Genomic DNA, 16,800 nt, shown 5'->3' with positions numbered 1-16,800 from the left:
GCTGGCATCCGTGACCTGCAGCGCGGCAGACCACGGAGACCAGGGACCTGACCTTGGCTCCTTTGAACCTTGAGTTTGACCCCCGCTGCCCTCCCAGCATAAAGTACACCCGATTCCCGCTGCCCTTCTCCTGCATCATTCCTGCTGCTTCTCACTGGTGTCACTGATGGTCATTTCCTGTGCCCACCAAATCCCACTCAGGCTATACTGGTCGTGTATGGAGCTCCACACCCCCCTCACCCCGAGATAAGGAGCACATGGTTGTCCAGCGGGCCTCACACAGCCTTGTGAGGGGAGGCTGCCAGACCCCTGGCCCCGGCAGGGACCGGGAGGCAGAGCGGGGAGCTGGGCCGAGGCCGCGCAGCCGGCCCATCGGGCCCAGCCTGGGCTTCTCCCAGCAGCGCACTCAGGCCCCCGGGAGCTGGGGCCGGCGCCAGGTCAGTGGGGTCCCTGAGTGTGGGGAGAGGCCAGGGGACAAGGGGTGGCCCTGGGCCAGCCCCCCAGGGGGTGAGGCACCTGAGGGGGGGGCCTGAAAAGGAAGGGCATTGGGAATAGAACTCTAAATGGCCCCCTGAGGTGCCCTGCGCTGATCTCAGGGACTGGGACTGTGGCGATAGAATGTCCATGATTATGCCGTGTTACGTGACGACAAGTGGGATTCGGTGGCTGAGCGGCTGACTTTGAATTCCCCCAGAGGGGGTTTACGGGTGGGCCTGGCCCAATCCCACGGGCCTTTGACAGGAGAGTTTCCCGGGCTGGTGGCAGCGGGGAGGGCCCAGAGGCGGGAAGCGCAGAGCGGCCTGGAAGGTGGAGGGTGCCTGTGGTGAGGGGCCCAGGCGGCGCCCTGCAGCTGAGAGCCAGCGAGGACCGGGGGACCTCGGTCCTGCAGCCGCGAGGACCCGACTTCCGCCCCAACTGGCCTGGGCTCTCCCGGGGCTCCAGGTGGGCGCTGGCCCCGTCTCCACCTGGGGCCCACCTCTGAGGCCCCCAGCGGAGGGTCCAGCTCAGGACGCGCTGGACTTCCGACGCCCAGGGCGGGGGTATGGCGAGCAGAGGTGGCTCTGAGCTGTGTGAGGGGTAATGCCCCGCAGGGCGATTCGAAACAAACACAGCGGGATTTGAACACGCAGACTGAGGGGCTCTGCACGGTCGTCGGGCGGAAAGGGGAGACCAGGGAGGGGCCGAGTGCCCAGCGGGCCGGGGAGCATGGACCTGACTTCCCGGGCCCTAGAGAGCCATGGACGGTGAGAGGGAGACGGGGCTCCCACGGGGGGCCCTGGGTGGGGTGTCAAGCTTGCCTGACCCGCTGACCCGGAGGGTCTTCCCAAAGTGCCCGGGGAAGAGACCCAAGAGCGTGCTCCGTAAACGCCCCGCTGGCTCCGGGGCCAGCACGTGGGGACACGCCTCTTTCGGACGGGTGCACTCATGGCTGGACGTTCCGAGTCCACCTCCCAGAGCCTCTTCACACTCGAGGTTTTCCTCCGCCCCCCGGGGGTTCCCGGCCTGTCCGTGGAGGACACGCCCTCGGGGAGGGGCGGCATGGCTCCGGCGCGAGGGGCGGAGCATCCTCCAAGGAGATGTGGCCGGAGCCACGCCCACCTGGGAGCAGAGGCTGTGGGAGGTGGGGGAGTTCCCGAGGAGCCGAGACAGAGCCTCCTGGGAGCCCTCCGGGCCGCCGGCTGCAGCCGCAGCCTCCCCCAGAGTCGGGCAGACAGGCCCTGGCCCTGCCCGGGAGGGAGAGGAGCCCCCAGGGGCAGCTCCCAGAGCCTGACAGGGTCCCCAGGGTGTCGGGGGGCCCCGAGGACCAGCAGTGAGCTAGAGCCAATGTCAGTGCACCAAGAATAAAATGCACAGGCTTCCCTCTGGCCTCTGACCTCTGACCTGCACAGGGTCACCAATCCAGGAGGGGAAGTATGTGACGGAGGCTCAGGGCCACCTTGTGAGTGAACTTGCTGTTCGGCCCAAAGGTGCCAGGGGCTGGGCCGGCCCCTGGGGAGGGAAGGATCGCCCGTGGTCGCCGGGTGACAGGGCTGCCAGCTTGTGGAGCTCAGACGCAGGTGGGCGCCATCACCTCCATTGTCGCTGCTGGGACGGCAGAGGAGCGGAGGGGAGCCCGGGACCCACCCGCTGTGTGTGGAAGTGTCTCGGGAGACAGAAGCCCACCCTGGCTGCATCGTGCCGATCCACCGAGATGCCGGCCACGGCGGCGGGTGCGGCCAACCCTGACCACGGCAGACCCTCTGCCGCGTGGCTGGCGCCCGCAGAGGGAGGCAGCCCCTGGAGCCAGAGAACAAGGGCTCAGGCTCAGGGTGGGGAGGCTGGGGGGCAGCCCCCGCCCAGGCTGCTGGCTCGCCCCAGCTGCCGCCCGCGGATGCGCCCGCGGGAGTGAGAGGAGAGCCTCGCCCAGAGCACGAGGCTCCCGGTGCCACTTCTCCGTCCACCCACCTGGCAGGTGATCTTCCTCCTGCAAGTCGGGGTCCTGCCCCGCCCTGAAGGTGGGGCAGTTGGTGGGGCCGCCAGCCTGCGGCCCACAGTCCTGTCCTGCCTCCCCCCCCCCCCTCCGCCGCTCTTCCCCGCCTGGAGGTCCTCTCCCTCTCCTCCTCTCTGCCACGCACACCTCGACTCCGACTGCCGACCTCCGAGCCCTCAGGCTGGCCCAGCCACCAAGGACGCTGAAAGCCAGGCCCAGGCCTCGGAACTCGCCCTTCTAGGCAGGGGCAGATGCCACGCCTGGGGCCGCCCAGCTGGGCTGCAGCCGCACCAGGGCTGGCGGCACCAGGGGCATTCGGGGTTGAGTGGTCCCCGTGCTGGGCCCCGGGACGTGTGTGGCCTCCACCCACAAGGTGCCGGTCACATCTTGTGACAACCCCAAGCGTCCCCAGATGTGGCCTGATGTCCCCCGGGGGCAGAGCTGGCAGCTTGAGCAGCACAGCTCTGAGCTGGGAAGAGGACGGGACCTCGGGCCGGGCGGCGGTGGGCTCAGCCCGTCCTCTCGCTCGGCCGTCCCCAGGCTGTGGCCTGGTCTGCCGGCTCCGGTGGGGCCGCGGGCACAGCGGTCTCCTTTTCTGCCTGTGGCCCAGCATCCCCGTCGCTCTGCCTGCACCCCACTGACACCGCCGCCGCCCACGTCCCACCGCCGCAGCCGGGTCTGTGGCCCCGCCCCGCCGCACGGGGGCTGAGAACCCCAGGCGCAGGCTGGGCCAGTGGCCAGGACCAGCTTCCAGCTCGCAGGACAGGTGGGCACGGGGACCCTGACCGGGGAGCAGGGATGGTGGCTCCTGGAGGAGGACTGGCAGCTCCTCGCGTCCCTTTAGACCCCAGTCCCCATGCTCCCTGCGCCCCCACTGCCTGACACCCTCCCACACCCTCGTCACCCTGGTACGGGCCCCTCTGGTGCTTCGGTTCCAGGGCTGCTGGTCTGGAGGGGTGGCCCTGGCCCCTTAGCTCCGCTGGGAGCCCGCGCCCCCGGGGTCACCGCCAGGCGTCCTGCCCAGGCGTGTCCTGCCTCTGGCGCTCGCACAGGTTGCTGTTTTCTCTTCCTGAAGTGTTCTTCTCCCTGCGCTGGTTCTGATGAGGGTTGGCTGTATTTACAGTAAAACTCAGAATAGCGGGTGTTAAATAAGATTCACGTGTGTATTTCTCTTTCCCCTGAGGGGTGTCCGACTATAGATAAACCAGGGCTGACAGGAAGGCCACGAAGGCCATCCATGGCCGCCAGCTCATTGCTCTGCTTTCCAGGACGTGCGTCTCTTCACCTCAGAGTTCAAGGTGGCTGCCAGCGGTGTGTGGTCACGCCTGCTTCCCAGGCTGCTGGGTGGAAGAAAGGCCAAATAGAAGCATGCCTCTCCCCACTCCTGGACACCCCCACTTAATTCTCATTGGCCAGAACTGGGTCACATGGCCTCATCTAGCTGCAAGGGATGCTGGGAAACAGACTCTGCTGGCTGCGCAGCACTACACCCCGCTAAAATTGGAGAGCTCTGTCACAAAGGCAGGCGAGGAGATGGATATCGGGGCATTCCATCACCCACTTCTCCCCACCCCATGGTCTGCTCGGGTGTCCCCGCCCTAAATCCCCCCTCCAGCCTGTGGGCAACTGATTGCTCAGACCTCTGCCCTGGGGTCTCGGCTGGGCCCCGGGCTGCAGGAATGAAGGCAGACACTCCCCACTCCCGGCGGCCAGCCAGCCCCGTGCGTAGAGAGCGTGTCGAGTAAGACCCCTCCGGGCAGAGCTGACGCAGGGTCCGGGCGGTGCAGGGGAGAGGGCGGTTATGTAACGCCAGTGCTTTCACTTTCTCCTCGCGGCTCTGCCCTGCGTTTAGCTGCATGCATTTCTCACGCCTCGTAAGCCAAGTGTGTGCTTTAGCAAACAGGGCTGAGTCATGCGCTCTCCCGCCTCCCTGGGAGTGGCTGGCCGGGAGCGGGAGGAGGGGAAGCTCATTTCTGAGCCAGGTACACGGTCTTAAGAACTTGGATTAACTGTCTGAAATGTAATTGCATCTGTGGCTATAATCCTATTGGCCCCAGACCAGTCTCCTAAAAGTAGTGGGGTGTTTGTTCTTTGTCTGGGACGCCAAGGGCCGTGAGCCCAGGGCTGACAGTGACGATGGCAAGGCCTGGGAAGCTGCATTCTGACCCCACACCCACGTGACTCATGAACAACAAAGACTGACTCCGGGTCAAAGTGCCCGCTGAGAGACCCCCGCTGTAAGGGTGGGAAGCTGGCGGCTCAGAGCAGAAGGCCTGCCAGGGTCACCCCGTGGCTGGGCAAGGATCGGAAGGCAAGCATGCCGGCCCCAGCTTCCGGGGCATCCCTCCGGGTTCCTGCCCCGAACCCCCTTCCGTAGCTACAGCAGCCATCCCCGCACCCGATGCATGGCCTTCAGTGCCCTCTCTGGCCACGGAGACTTCCTCACCTGCAGCCACGCCCCAGGGCAGGGCCCCGGGGAGCTGGGCTGAGTGACCGGGACTCCTCAGGACCCCCCCAGGGGGCTCCTCATCTGGGCCTGAGGCACACCGGCTGCCAGGGGGCAGCGGCCGAGTGTGAGGGCAGGCTCCAGTCCTGGCCCAGAAAATGCCTCCGTGGGACCCCCACTCGGGGCCTCAGTTTGCTCAGCTGTGAAATGGGAGGTTGTTGACCATGCTGAGGCCTTGGCCGGCACTGGTGAGGTGGCCCCGCCTCTGGGCAGCGCCCCCTGGTGGGCAGGGAAGGAGTAGGGGACAGAGTGAATGGAGGAGGTGCTGGGCTCACCTTGGCCCCCAGGGGGCGCCCCCCTTGGCCACCCCTTCACTCCAGGTTCAATGGGGGGGGAACACAGGCTGGTTGGACCAGGGCGCCCAAGGGACCTAGGGGACTCCAGGCCCTCAGAACTGGTTTGAGCCGGTCTCCTCTCATGCTCCCTGCGGGACTCCGCGAGCCTTTGGTCCCCCGGGACCTCAGCTTGGGGGTGAGGGGCGGTGCTGGGAGGCTTAAGAAGACACGGTCCCGGACCGAGTGCTGGGGTGGGGGGAGGCCGGCTCCACAGGAGCAGTCCCAGCTGGCTCCTGGGGGGTTCTCCTGGAGAACCGGGGGACAGGACTGTTGAGTATCATGATGGCTCTGTGACTCTGAGCCTCAGTTTCCCCGCTGGTGAAGCTCCAGCCTCCCCCTTCATGGCTGGAAGTGTGACACCTTAGCTAGGGCCTGGCATGCACTCGGTGCCGGCCAGTGACCACTGCAAATGCTAGGACATTTCTGGGTGCTTGTAACACAGGAGCCACTCCGCATGAGGACCCCCCTCAGAGGAGCTGTGGCTGAGGGGGGCGGCGGGTGGCACGGGGGTGGGGGGGGTCAGGCGGGCAGCTGGGCCCCGTGTGGAGGGACAAGGTGGATGCATGCGGAAGGCAGAGCCAGGCCTCTGGGAGAGTGGGTCCTGCTGACACACTCCGCCCCCTGCCCTCTGCCCCGCCCCCACCAGGGTGGGGGGACGCATGGCGGCGTCCGAACACCCACTGCGTTTCAGTCCACGCATTCTTCACGCCGCGCGAACCACTCCTGGTCCTCTCGGAGCCCCTGCCCTCCCCGCCCGGTGGGCGACGAGAGAACAGGATGCGAAGGTGCCAGCTTGGGAGGCCAAGCTCCATACCCGCCCCGTTCCTTCCTTCCCTCCCTTTGTGTGCGGGGCGGGGCTTCCACGGCCTTCTCCCCAGGCGCTGCAGACGACGTGGGAAAGGCTTCGGGGCTGGGAATCGGCCCGGCGCGAACAAGCGAGCCTCACACAGGCGCACTAGCCGCTGTCCTGGCGGGGGAAGCCGGTGCCCTCTCAGCGCCGGGCCGGAGGAAACCGAGCCTGACCCCGGAGCGTCGGGCACGGGAGGGGGCCCGCCCGCCCGCCCGCTGAGCGCCGGAAGGGAATGTCTTTGAATTGTGTGGGCTCTCGTCCTGCCTAGGAGGACCCCTGGGCTGCTGTCCTGGGGTGTTGCAGAGCACCCTGCCCCCCGCCCGCGACGGAAAGTTCCAGCCTCTAATCACGTGGTTGGCTCTTCCGGTGACCAACCCCCACCCTCCGGTGCTTTCCAAGTCACCCCATTAACATGACAGAAGACGCTTCAGCTTTCTCAGCAGTTAGGAAATTCCAAGGCTCGGTGGAGAGTTCCGTGCCAGAGACCAGGACAAAGAACAAATATGTTTCTTACGATCAATCACACAGTCACCGCCCCCCAGCCCCGCCCCGCCCCGCCGGCCAGGCTGGGGCCTCGGTCGGTGTGGTGGAGGGGAGAGGTCAGTGTCGGGGTTGGGCCAGGCCGGAGAGTGGGGGAGGCCTGGTGCCCCGCCCCCCGCCTTGTCCAGCCTGCAGGCCGCATGTGGCCCTGGCCCCGGCTGGAAGCGGACAGGGCCCACGAAGGATGGCTGCAGCCTGCAGGGGCGGGGGCGGGGGGCGCAGAAACGGGAGGGAGGAAGTAAAGCCCGGAGGGATGAAGACCCAGAGGCTGTGCTGGGGGGAGGGGCGGGGGGGGAGGGTACCTCCCTTCCCGGCCTTACAGTCCCAGCCGCACTGTGGAGAGAGCCACACCGCTCGCTCCTGAGAAATCAGAGGTCCGATGTGCTCCTCACCCCACGCACGCCACTCCGTGGGCAGGTCTCAGTCCCTAGGCAGCCCCTGGCCTCTGGCCCTTGACCTTGGGGACCTGCCTTTCCAGTTCCCAGCGGCTTCTCTGAGTCCTGGGAAACTCCCAGTGTAACCACCAGAGGGCGCTCGGCTGCCAGGAAAGATGTGGCCATGGGACCAGGCGAGTGTCAGGAAGGACGCTGGAGGGACACTGAGCCCCGTGTAACCCCCATCCCCTCACCTCTGCGTGCCTGGGGGGCTGCGAGGAGGACATGGCCAGGACAGGGGACGTGGTTGGCCACTGCATGCGGAGGGGCTGAGGTGGGACCGGCAGGAGCAGGGTCCCGAGGTGCCGAGTCAGGGATGCACGAATGGACCAACCTGCCTGAGTCCGCCCACCCACGGGTGGCCACTGCGACAGTGCTGCTGGGAACGCGGGGCAGGTCCCCGCCGGGGTCCCCACTTCCAGTTCTGGGACACATGCACCGCGGTGGGGGTGGGGAATGCAGGGCCCCAGGCTGTGTTTAGCTCCCCCAGGCACCTCCGCCGCCATTCCCACCCTGGGTTCCCATCCCCCTCCTCCTCCCTTGCTGTGCTCCCGTGTGGGTGATCGCTGCCCGCTGCTCGTTTTAGCCTCCTGGGGGGTGGGAGGTGCATCTCCTCGTCCTGAATAATACCATGAGCTCACGGTCGGGGGCCAACCTAAACCCCGAGTGGTCGGCGCCGCCCTTGAGGTGGGTGGTGGCCCCGGGAGACACCGGTACTCCAGGGAGCTGCCGGGGCACGGGGCACGCAGCGGGCTGGCGGGCAGGGCCGGGGTGCGGTTCCCATGCTCGGGGCCAGGGACACCCAGGGGTGGGCGTGTGGACCTGATGGCGGCGGGGCGTGCAGGAAGGTGGGGGCGTGAGCTTCCCACAGACCCACACCCTCATGTTCATGCACACACACGACACACACAGACACAGGTGTGCACATACACAGAGAGACAGGCATACACACACAGAGACACTCATGTGCACACACCACACCGACACACGCATGTGCACAGACACCCCCACCCCCACTGGCTTTGAGGACTGGGGTCAGGGGTGCATCGCAGCCCACTCAGCAGTGTGTCAGCCAACGAGGGTGTTTTTAGCACCAGGTTCTGCACTAAGAGGTGTTGGAGGTACTGAGATGAGGACAAAATTTAACTTCCCCCGAAGAACAAGCAAGGGAGCGGAGTGCAGCAGGAGAGACAGGCCCAGTCCGAGGCGGACAACCCTCCCCACCCCCACCCTGTGCTGGGCGGGGAGGTCGCAGGTGCCACCGAGCAGCAGACAGATCCCGGGGGCTTCCTGGAGGCGGTGGCAGGGAGGAGCTGGGGGCAGCGTGCGTGGCCGGCACAGGGCGTGGGCCACGAAAGGCACCAGGTGTGACGCCCGGGCAGAGAGGAGGCCAAGGGGCTGGGCTGGGGGCCTGGGTGGGTGCCGAGGGCCGAGGAGGGCAGTGGCCAGGGGGCAGGCCCGGAGGCCGGGAAGCAGGGAGGGGACGGTTTGCCCACAGCACAGGCCCAGGGCTGGTGCTTGGCCAGCCAGGCCCAGGAGGGTGGCCCCACGCCGTGGGCCTCTGTCCTCTGCGTGGACCTGTCGGCCCGGCTCCCCCCATGGGCTCAGCAGGCACCTCGTCTTCCACGGGCCGGCCCTGGGGTCGCTGTGGGAGGGGCTGTCAGCGCTTTAGCCGCCAGTGGCCATCCCTGGAGTGCCTGGCTCCAGCCCCCAGCCACTCGGGGAGTACGGGGGCGGTCTGTGGTGAGGAGCCAGAGCCCCGGGTCGTGGGGAGCTGCTCGCCCGCTCCCTCGGCCCAGGCTGGGGCGCGCATGGGCTCCCACAGTGACCCTGCCCTCCCGGGGTTCTCCGGGGCAGGGGCCTGGCCAGCAGGCAGCTCTCTGGCCTACGGCGTGTGCGGAAACGTGGGTGGCCGAGGGCTGGGGCAGGAAAGGCCGTGGGGCTGGGCCCTGAGAGCTGAGCCCCACGGGGCGGAGGGCAGGCGGCGTGGGGAAGGGCTGGACAGGGGAGGCTGGAGGAGGTGATGAGGGGAACCCCATTGTCACTGGACGCAGCAGGGGCCCGGACAGGCAGGTCCCAGCGTGTGTTGGGGGGACAACAGCACACAGCGGCACTGGACAGGAAGGCGCCTGCTGCCAGGCCCTGGAGGAGGCCCTGGGGGATGCTCGCGGGGGCGCGCGGGGGCAGTGGGGGCAGAGGAGACGCCAAGGTCAGTGACGCACAAGGCGGGGGGTGGGCTGCAGGAGAGGCACAGGCACGGGCTGAGATTTTCCCAAGCCCACCCCTACACCCCGCCAAGCAGGGTCCTAGGGCCCCTCATTATTTTAAGGCTGCTAGGACGTTAATGAGTTTGATTCCACGGGAGGAGACCTCGGCGTCCCCAGTCCCAGCGCCGGCGGCGGGTTCACTCCAGGACACTCCGTCTTCCTGTGCGGCTGGGGTGGAGGGGGGTCTGGCCCGGGGCCACCCCTCCCGCCCGCCCATTGTCCGCCCTGCAGCCGGAAGCGGCTCCTGCCCGGGCGGGCGGGGTGTGGGGAAGGAACCAGGGCCCCAAGGCCGGGCGCAGAGGCCGCCCGGGTGGCACAGCCCACCACCGGCCTGGACTTCAGGGCTCGGGGAGGACCCCTCCCCCCGCAGGCCCCCAGAGCTGCCTGGACTGGCAAGCAGGAGGCTGGCTGGGGCACAGGCGGGCCCGGGCTGCCCGCACAGCCACCCAGGCCAGGGTCCCACCCCTGTCCTTCCGGCCCCCCAACACCCCTCAAGACCCCTCCGTCACCCAGCAGCGGTGTGGGTGGGGTGGCCAGCCCTCCGTGGCCCCTGCTGCCAACAGCAGCTGCCTCCCAGCCAGGACCCAAGGCCAAGGGGAGAAGAGCAGAGGCCCAGCTGACCAGGGAAATGGCCCCAGGCCCGGCGGCGCCTTCCCACAGACAACCCGCCCTCGGGCCTCACTCGCCTTCAGGCCCAGGCGAGGCTGCGGGGCTCAGCCCCGGCCTTGGGGCTGGCATTGGGGGGGGGGGTGAGTCCCTGCGGCACCCACCCTGGGCTGGGGGCTGCAGAGGCCGAGACACCCCCGCCTGACTCCCTCCCGCCCAGCCTCGGGGTCACCGAGCACTCCCCCTCCCCACCCCCAGCAGCCCTGAGGAACCGTGGCTGCGTGGGGCTCGGGGACACGGGCCTCACTTGGTCATGGCTGCACTGGTGCCCGGGCTTCCGGCTCTGGCAGACCCTGGCCAGCCACTCAGGGTTCCCGTCCTCCAGGGGCGTCCGACTCCGACAGCTTCCCCGCGCGGGGCAGGGCCCAGGGCACCATCTGTGCGGCCGGGGGTCCTCCAGGGTCCTCCTTCCAGCTGCCCACACCTGTGTCCTTTTATAAAACGTTCCTCAGATGACCCCGACGAGGGTGCCGTCTGCCCCCTGTGCCCAGGGGCCCGGCCCTCCGCTGCACGGCTTCCCCGGAAGCCCCCCACAGAGGAGCCCCCCTGGAGGGAGTCGCCGCCCGTGTGGGGACGGGGCGGTGACCCCAGGAAGCACGGGCCCCAGCGGGGGCGCCGGCGCCAGCTCCGACAGCTGAGTAAACAGTCGGCCAGTTCGCGGGCCCCCCGCAGCCTGGCCTCCCTGCTTGGGGGCCGCCGGGGGCCGAGAGGGGGGCCTCGTGGAGGTGGCAGCAGCCCCTCCCGGTGGGCCCCGGGCAGGGGCCCCGTCTGGTGGACAGCAGCGGGGAGGGGGAAGGCTCGGCTGCCCCGGACGGGACACTGGGACCCAGCGAAGAGCGTCACGGGCTCAGCTCCGCCACTTTGCCCGGGACCTTCTGAGCAGGCCTGTGCCGCCCTGGGGGGGTGGGGTGGGGGGGACAGAAACGCTGAGTGTGGTCCTCAGACAAGGTCGTGGGTGTCGTGTGGGAGGCAATGGGACTGGGGGTGGGGACCAGGCTTCAAAGCCTTGAAGGCCATGGTGAAGCCCTGACCGATCCCCAAGGGCGAGGAGCCCTGGCCGGGCCGGAGCAGGGCCCGCCGGGCATGTTAGCAGAACAGCTCCGGCGGCCTCCGGTGGGAGGAGGGGCGGGGGAGGCGGTGCAGCCTGGGCCTGGGGGGCGGCCTGAGCTGCGTTTCGGAGCACTGGCCGGTGCCGTGTGTCCTCAGCCCCAGTTCCGGCTGAGCCAGACCGAGTGGGCGGCGTCATCCTTCACTGTCCTGTTGCCTCCTGGCCTGGAACTCGGGGACCCCGCTTCCCAGGGCCCACCCACAGGGTTCCGGCAGGAGAACGTGCCCCCGAGGAGCCCTGGCTGTCCCCTTGGGGGGATTAGTTTCAGCGTAACCCCCCAGACGGTCACGTCTTGGCTTTCCTCACGGCATCGGGCAGGGCAGGGCCCCGGCCTCGTGCCGGAGGGGCTCCCGCCCCGTCCTGGCTTGGACCGCGACCGGAGACCTGGGGAACAGGGTGACGGGGGCCAGGGGCCTGTCTGGGCCCCGCCCCGTGGGGGCAAAGCTCCCTTGGCCCAGCCCACGGGGGCGTCGTGGCCATCTGAGGAGGGGACACACGGACGGCCTTTCCAGCCGTCGGCCCGAGGGCCACTCACGGTGCGAGCTCGGACCTTCCGGAGCCTGCCCCCCGCATGTGGCGGTGGGCCTCACCCCTGTGCCCTCTGCCCGCGACGATACCACCTCCTCGGGGCCGAGCCCCGCGTGCCCAGCCATGAGTCCCTCTGTCCAGCCCCCGGCTGCTCGGGGCACGGACGCCAGGCGGGGAGATCCCGAGAGCAGGGGGTGTGAGAGCAGGACCGCACCCTGTCCTCTCCGAGCCCCGGCCTTGGCCCTACGCTCAGGAGCAACCGCTCGGCCTGGGACCTGCTCCGCGTTGCCGGGGCGCCCGGCACCCCAGCGGTGCCCGTGTGCTCGGTCACGGCGCCCTGCCCAGGGCTGGGGGCCGTGGATTGGGCTTCGCCCCATGGCCTCCCCTTCCCTCAAGAACTGGCCCCTCTCCTCCCCAGTTTTCCTCAGTTGGGTCCCCACCCCACCCCCCAAAATAGGGAGCCCCCCTCCCTGTGTTCTCCTCGCCTCCCAAGGCCTCCAGCCCCAGGGGTCTGCTGATGGGGATGGGGGCACTGTTCCACCTGAGCTGTCTGACTGCAGGTGAGCCCCCTACCAGCCTCCCTGAAAGGCCACCCATCTGGCCCACTGCCCCTCCAACCAGCCACGACGGTCCTGCCAATGGGCGGACCAGAAAACCCAGGGAAACGACGCAGCTGATGCTCATCCCGGGTTCCTAGGGACCTTGTGGGTGCCCGTGTGTGTGGGTGCCCCGGCCCCAGGGGCGGGTGCCCAGGGTTTTACAGGGTGAGTCGCCATGTGCCACTGCAGCCACCAGGGGGCAGCAGAGGGGAGCGGTTCTGCCCGGGAGCCCGCGTCTCTCCCTCCCAGAGCCCTGCTTTAGTGCAGGAAAAGCGGGGGGAGCGGGGAGCGGGGGTGGAGGCGGCCCTGCGAGGAGGTCACTCGGGGCCGGCGGAGGAGTCCGGGCTCGGATCCGGGCCCTGCGCTAACTCCCCCACGACTCGGGCCTGCCCGCCCCCGGAGCACGGGCGCTGCGCTGCGGTCCCTGGGTCTTTTCCAGCGTGGACGAAGGGCGGCTGAGAGAGGCTTCCCCCACACAGCTGCAGCCTTGGCCCGCAGGCCAGAGGCTCCTGGCGTCCGGCGCAGGCCCGCCCCCGCCCCTGCGCCTCCCGCCCGCCCGCAGATGGGGAAGTTGAGGCCCCGCCAGGAGCAGGCCTTGGCCTGCGTCCCACCGCAAATTCGAGGCAGGGGCCAGATGGGCTGGGCCTGCAGGCCCGGAGGCCTGCTCTGCTCCCTTTGCCCCCCCCCGTGTCCCCCCAAGTTCCACCGTGAGCAGGGGTCCTGCTGGGCCCGTCCCGGGGAAGTGACCCTCCTGCAGCTCTCAGGGCCCCATGCTGCCTGTTGCCCAGCCCTCCCTCCCGGGCAGCTCCAGCTCTGTGTCCGTCCGTCCTTCCACCCAGGCAGTCGGGAGCTGCAGGGCCCTGCCAGTCACCGCGGCCCTACGGGGCCTGGCAGGCAGTGGGGGAGCGAGGGCAGGGAGGTGAGTCACCCTTGCTTGGGATGCTTCCCGCGGAGTTCCTGGCTCTCGCCTGCTTCCCTGGGCAGGTCCCTCCTGCAGGGGAGCCTGGCGGGGAGCCCGGGGAGGGTGGAGGTGCGGGACTTTCCGGGATTGTCGTGGGGCCACGAGGGGGCCTGCGGGACCCTGGGGTGCACAGCCTGCAGGCACCTCCCCCTGGCCAGGGCCCAGGACCGCGGCGGCGGCGCCTGGAGCCCTCTCTCTGTGGCTGGAAGAGACTTGTGTTCCAGGGATACGCAGCTTGGTGGGTTGCAGCGCACGCCGGCGTGGCTCCTGACCCGTGCAGGTCCAGGGCTGCCCTCGCCCCCGGGAGTCCCCGTTCCTGCTGACCCTGGGTGTAGCACGCCCCGCTCTGGGCCCTGTCTCCGTGGGGCCTGAGGGTCCATGTGATGCATAACTGTCCAGGGTGCCCCAGCTGCCCGGGGTGGGGGGGGGGGCTGCTGTGAGCCTCGGCCAAGCCCTGCTCCCCACCTGGCCCCCTGGCCTCCGCATGGGCGGCCTCGGGGCGGGCGGGGCGGGAGGCCCGGCAGATCCCGGCTGGGCTGGGGCCCGGCCAGAGCGCTTCCCAGCGTCCTCCTCCCTGGCTCGGAGTGCATTACCTCATCGGGAAGCCATTCCGGAAAGGAGCCGCCGCCGAGCCCCTGGGAGCGCAGGGGCGCGGAGCGGAGCGGTCCGAGCGAGGGCCCCCTGGCAGCCGCCGGTGCCAGACGAGGGCGGGCGTCACGCCTCCGGGCGTCTGCCCGCCCAGCGGCCGCTGGGAAGGCAGCTGGCTTTTGTCAGCTTTTCGGGGTGACCAGGCCGCGCTGGAGCGGGCCGGCGGCATGGCACTGCCCACGGCCGGCCGGCGACCAGGCGGGCGGGGGATCTGTTTCAAGGGCCAGAACCGGATAGCTGGGCGGGAGCGGCAGCCAGGTGCAAGCTAATGGCAGAAACCAAGTCCTCCCCCCCTTCTGGGCCTCAGTTTCCCCTCGACCCAGCTCCCCTCCCCCCTTAGTGCCTGCCCTCCCCCCCTGCGGCCACAAGGAGCCGTGGACAGGACTGAGCACGTGACCGCACCCCTGCCGTTTGCTGATGTGAACCAGAGGCCCGGCCGCCTGCAGCTGGCTCTGAGTGGGCCCTTTCTGGGCCATGTGGTCAGGGCCGAGAAGGGGGGGGAGCTGCGGGGGCCGCTGGGGTGCAGGGTGAGAGGAGGGGCTTCACCCCTGCCTGTGCGGGCGCTGGGGACAAGGATGTGGGGCCAGGAGGGGGGGCTCCCAGCGCCCCCGACCCCTCACCCAGCTTCGATTCCAGAGAACCCTCCCTGAGCCTCAGTTTCCTCTGCATGAAATGGGACTCACAACGCCCCCCCCACCCCCACCCCCCAGCCCAGGGAACAGTTGGAAGGACCCTTGAAACCGAGTAGCAGAGAGAACAGGAGACTCAGGCGGATGGACAGGGTTTTTGTCAGGGGACCCCCCCCGCACCCCATGACCCAGGTCTGTTGGGCGCACCTCCCGCTAAAGCCCTGCCGGCCCGAGGGGGAGTGAGCGTCTGCTGTGGCCTCCCCGGATCGCACTGTCCCCCCCCCTCACCCCGGCTCCCCGCGCCCCTCCCGGACTCCGTCTGCCTGGAGAACTCCTGCTCAGCCTGCAGAGCCCCAGGCAAGATGGCGCCTCCTCCAGCCTGTCCCCCGGGGCTGCTCCGGACCCCAAGAGAACAGACACACCGGCCTGATTCTCGTAGAAGTGTGACCTTGTCGGAATGAGACAGAGGTCGTGGCCAAGGACACCCGGGGGAGCCGAAAGTGGTGCTGGGGGCAGCAGTTAGCAGGAAGGTCTTCCGGCTGGGGGCTTAAGCCCAGGATTGGCGGGTGGTGGACCTTTCAAGGGGGAGAGGAGGAAGCCCCAGGCTAGGAACGGCCCGGGACGCATCCGTTTGAAACCCGCAAGCCCCTGGTCCTCCCCACACCGGGAGGCAGGGCTGTGTCCCCCGCCCCTGAACCTGGGCAGGTTCGCGACACTTCAGCCGGCGGAGTGTGACTGTGGCACTGCCCGGCACCTTCCGCGGTGGGGTCTTCTTTTTTAAAGATTTTGTTTATTTTCAGAGAGAGGGGAAAGGAGGGAGAGAGAGAAAACTTCAGCGTGAGAGAGAGACATGGATCAGCGGCTCTCGCCCGCCCCCCGGCCGGGACCAAACCACCAGCCAGGCGCGTGCCCTGACCGGGAATCGAACTGGCGACCTGTGGCTTTGTGGGACGGCGCCCGGCCCCCGAGCCACGCCGGTCAGGGCTAAGGTGGAGTCTTAAAGGCCACACGGCCTCTGGCCTGGAGTCCCGAGTCACCCTGTAAGAAGGACACTCGAGTGCCCCGAGACCTCCACGCCGGGAGGAGCCCACGTGACCAGGGAGGCCACGGGAGGCGTGTCGGTGGAGAGTTTCCGCTTCCGGGTCAGCCCATCCCCGAGCCCAGGCCCCGGGCCAGTGAATGAAGACGGCATCTCGGAAGTGGTTCTCCCAGCCTGCAGCCCCAGCCGTGGGGGCCGTCCCGGGGCGGGGGGGGCACCAGCCACCGCAGAGAGGAGGAGACTGTCCCTCTGTGCCCTCTCAGGCCACCGGACCCGCAGAATTTGTGAGTGGAATAAAATGTGGTTGTATGTCGATGTTTGGAGGTGATCACTCACTAGAACAGGCAAGAGGCTCAGAGCTCCTCGGCCCTGCCAGCCAGCCACATGGCCCCCTGAGAAGCAAGACGACCCATCCCAGGAATTCAGTCCCATGGACGGATTCTCCCCAGACGCTCTCGGGGTTCTGCAGCCTGATAGGCGGCCTGTCCTTGGGGGAGGTTTGTTGAATGAATGCATGATGTCCAGTCTCCCTGAAGCCTCATTCAGTCAAATGTCCCTGAGTCACTCCCCAAGCCTGAAGGGGTCGCCCCTCCTCAGAACTCCCATGGGCCTTTGCAGCTTGAATGATCATGGACGCAGATCTCTGGGGGTTATCCTGGTGCCATGTGGCCTGTCTGTCCCCTTGTGCCTCGATTTCCCCGCCCACGGAAAGGGTACTGGGCTCCTATTCTGCTTGAGTGGGGGAGTTACCCACTCATGCATGCGTCTCCCCCCACCTCCTCTGCCCCCCCCCGCTAAGGCAGGGATGGAGACTGTAACCCCACTACCCCCTGCGCAGCACCTGGCTCTGGCCTTGCCCAAAAGACGGGCGCCCTGGGTGTCTGGGACGAGTGGACGAGACCAGGAACTCTCCCTGCGCTCATTCTTCCAATCCATCAATTCTATGCACACACAACAGGGATCCCTTCTAGTAACTCCGGCTGTCTGCTCTTGCATGTCTCACGTGACGGGGAGCTCACTACCTGTGAAGATAGCCTATCTCTTTCCCTGAGCTGGCCTTTTCTCTGGACCCCAGGTGGAGTGGCTGGGGGAAGCGGGGGGCATGCAGCAGGGGAAGGGACCCTCAGTACCCATGGTCCTTAGGGACAGCATCCAATGGGTGCTCGGAGCAGGTGGGGGGACCTCAGAGTGTGGAAACCCCTTGGCTCTCTCTGCCCAGG

At 68.2% G+C, this 16,800-nt stretch overlaps 1 protein-coding gene across 1 annotated transcript in view; it reads right to left on the bottom strand.

Moving 5' to 3' along the window:
* The window catches only part of WNT7B (Wnt family member 7B), a 58,802-nt gene extending 44,634 nt beyond the window's left edge, over positions 1 to 14,168 (bottom strand). Inside the window, exon 1 of the mRNA XM_045835095.1 lies at positions 13,858 to 14,168. Coding sequence (XP_045691051.1) covers positions 13,858 to 14,081 — 224 coding nt within the window. The 5' untranslated portion in view covers positions 14,082 to 14,168. The remainder of the gene's footprint in view (positions 1 to 13,857) is intronic.
* Between the last annotated feature and the right edge of the window lie 2,632 nt (positions 14,169 to 16,800).

Source organism: Phyllostomus hastatus, unplaced genomic scaffold, assembly GCF_019186645.2.
Source record: "Phyllostomus hastatus isolate PE091 unplaced genomic scaffold, TTU_PhHast_1.1 phas_contig_198, whole genome shotgun sequence".
NCBI lineage: Eukaryota > Metazoa > Chordata > Mammalia > Chiroptera > Phyllostomidae > Phyllostomus > Phyllostomus hastatus.
This window is presented reverse-complemented; position numbering and strand designations above follow the sequence as displayed.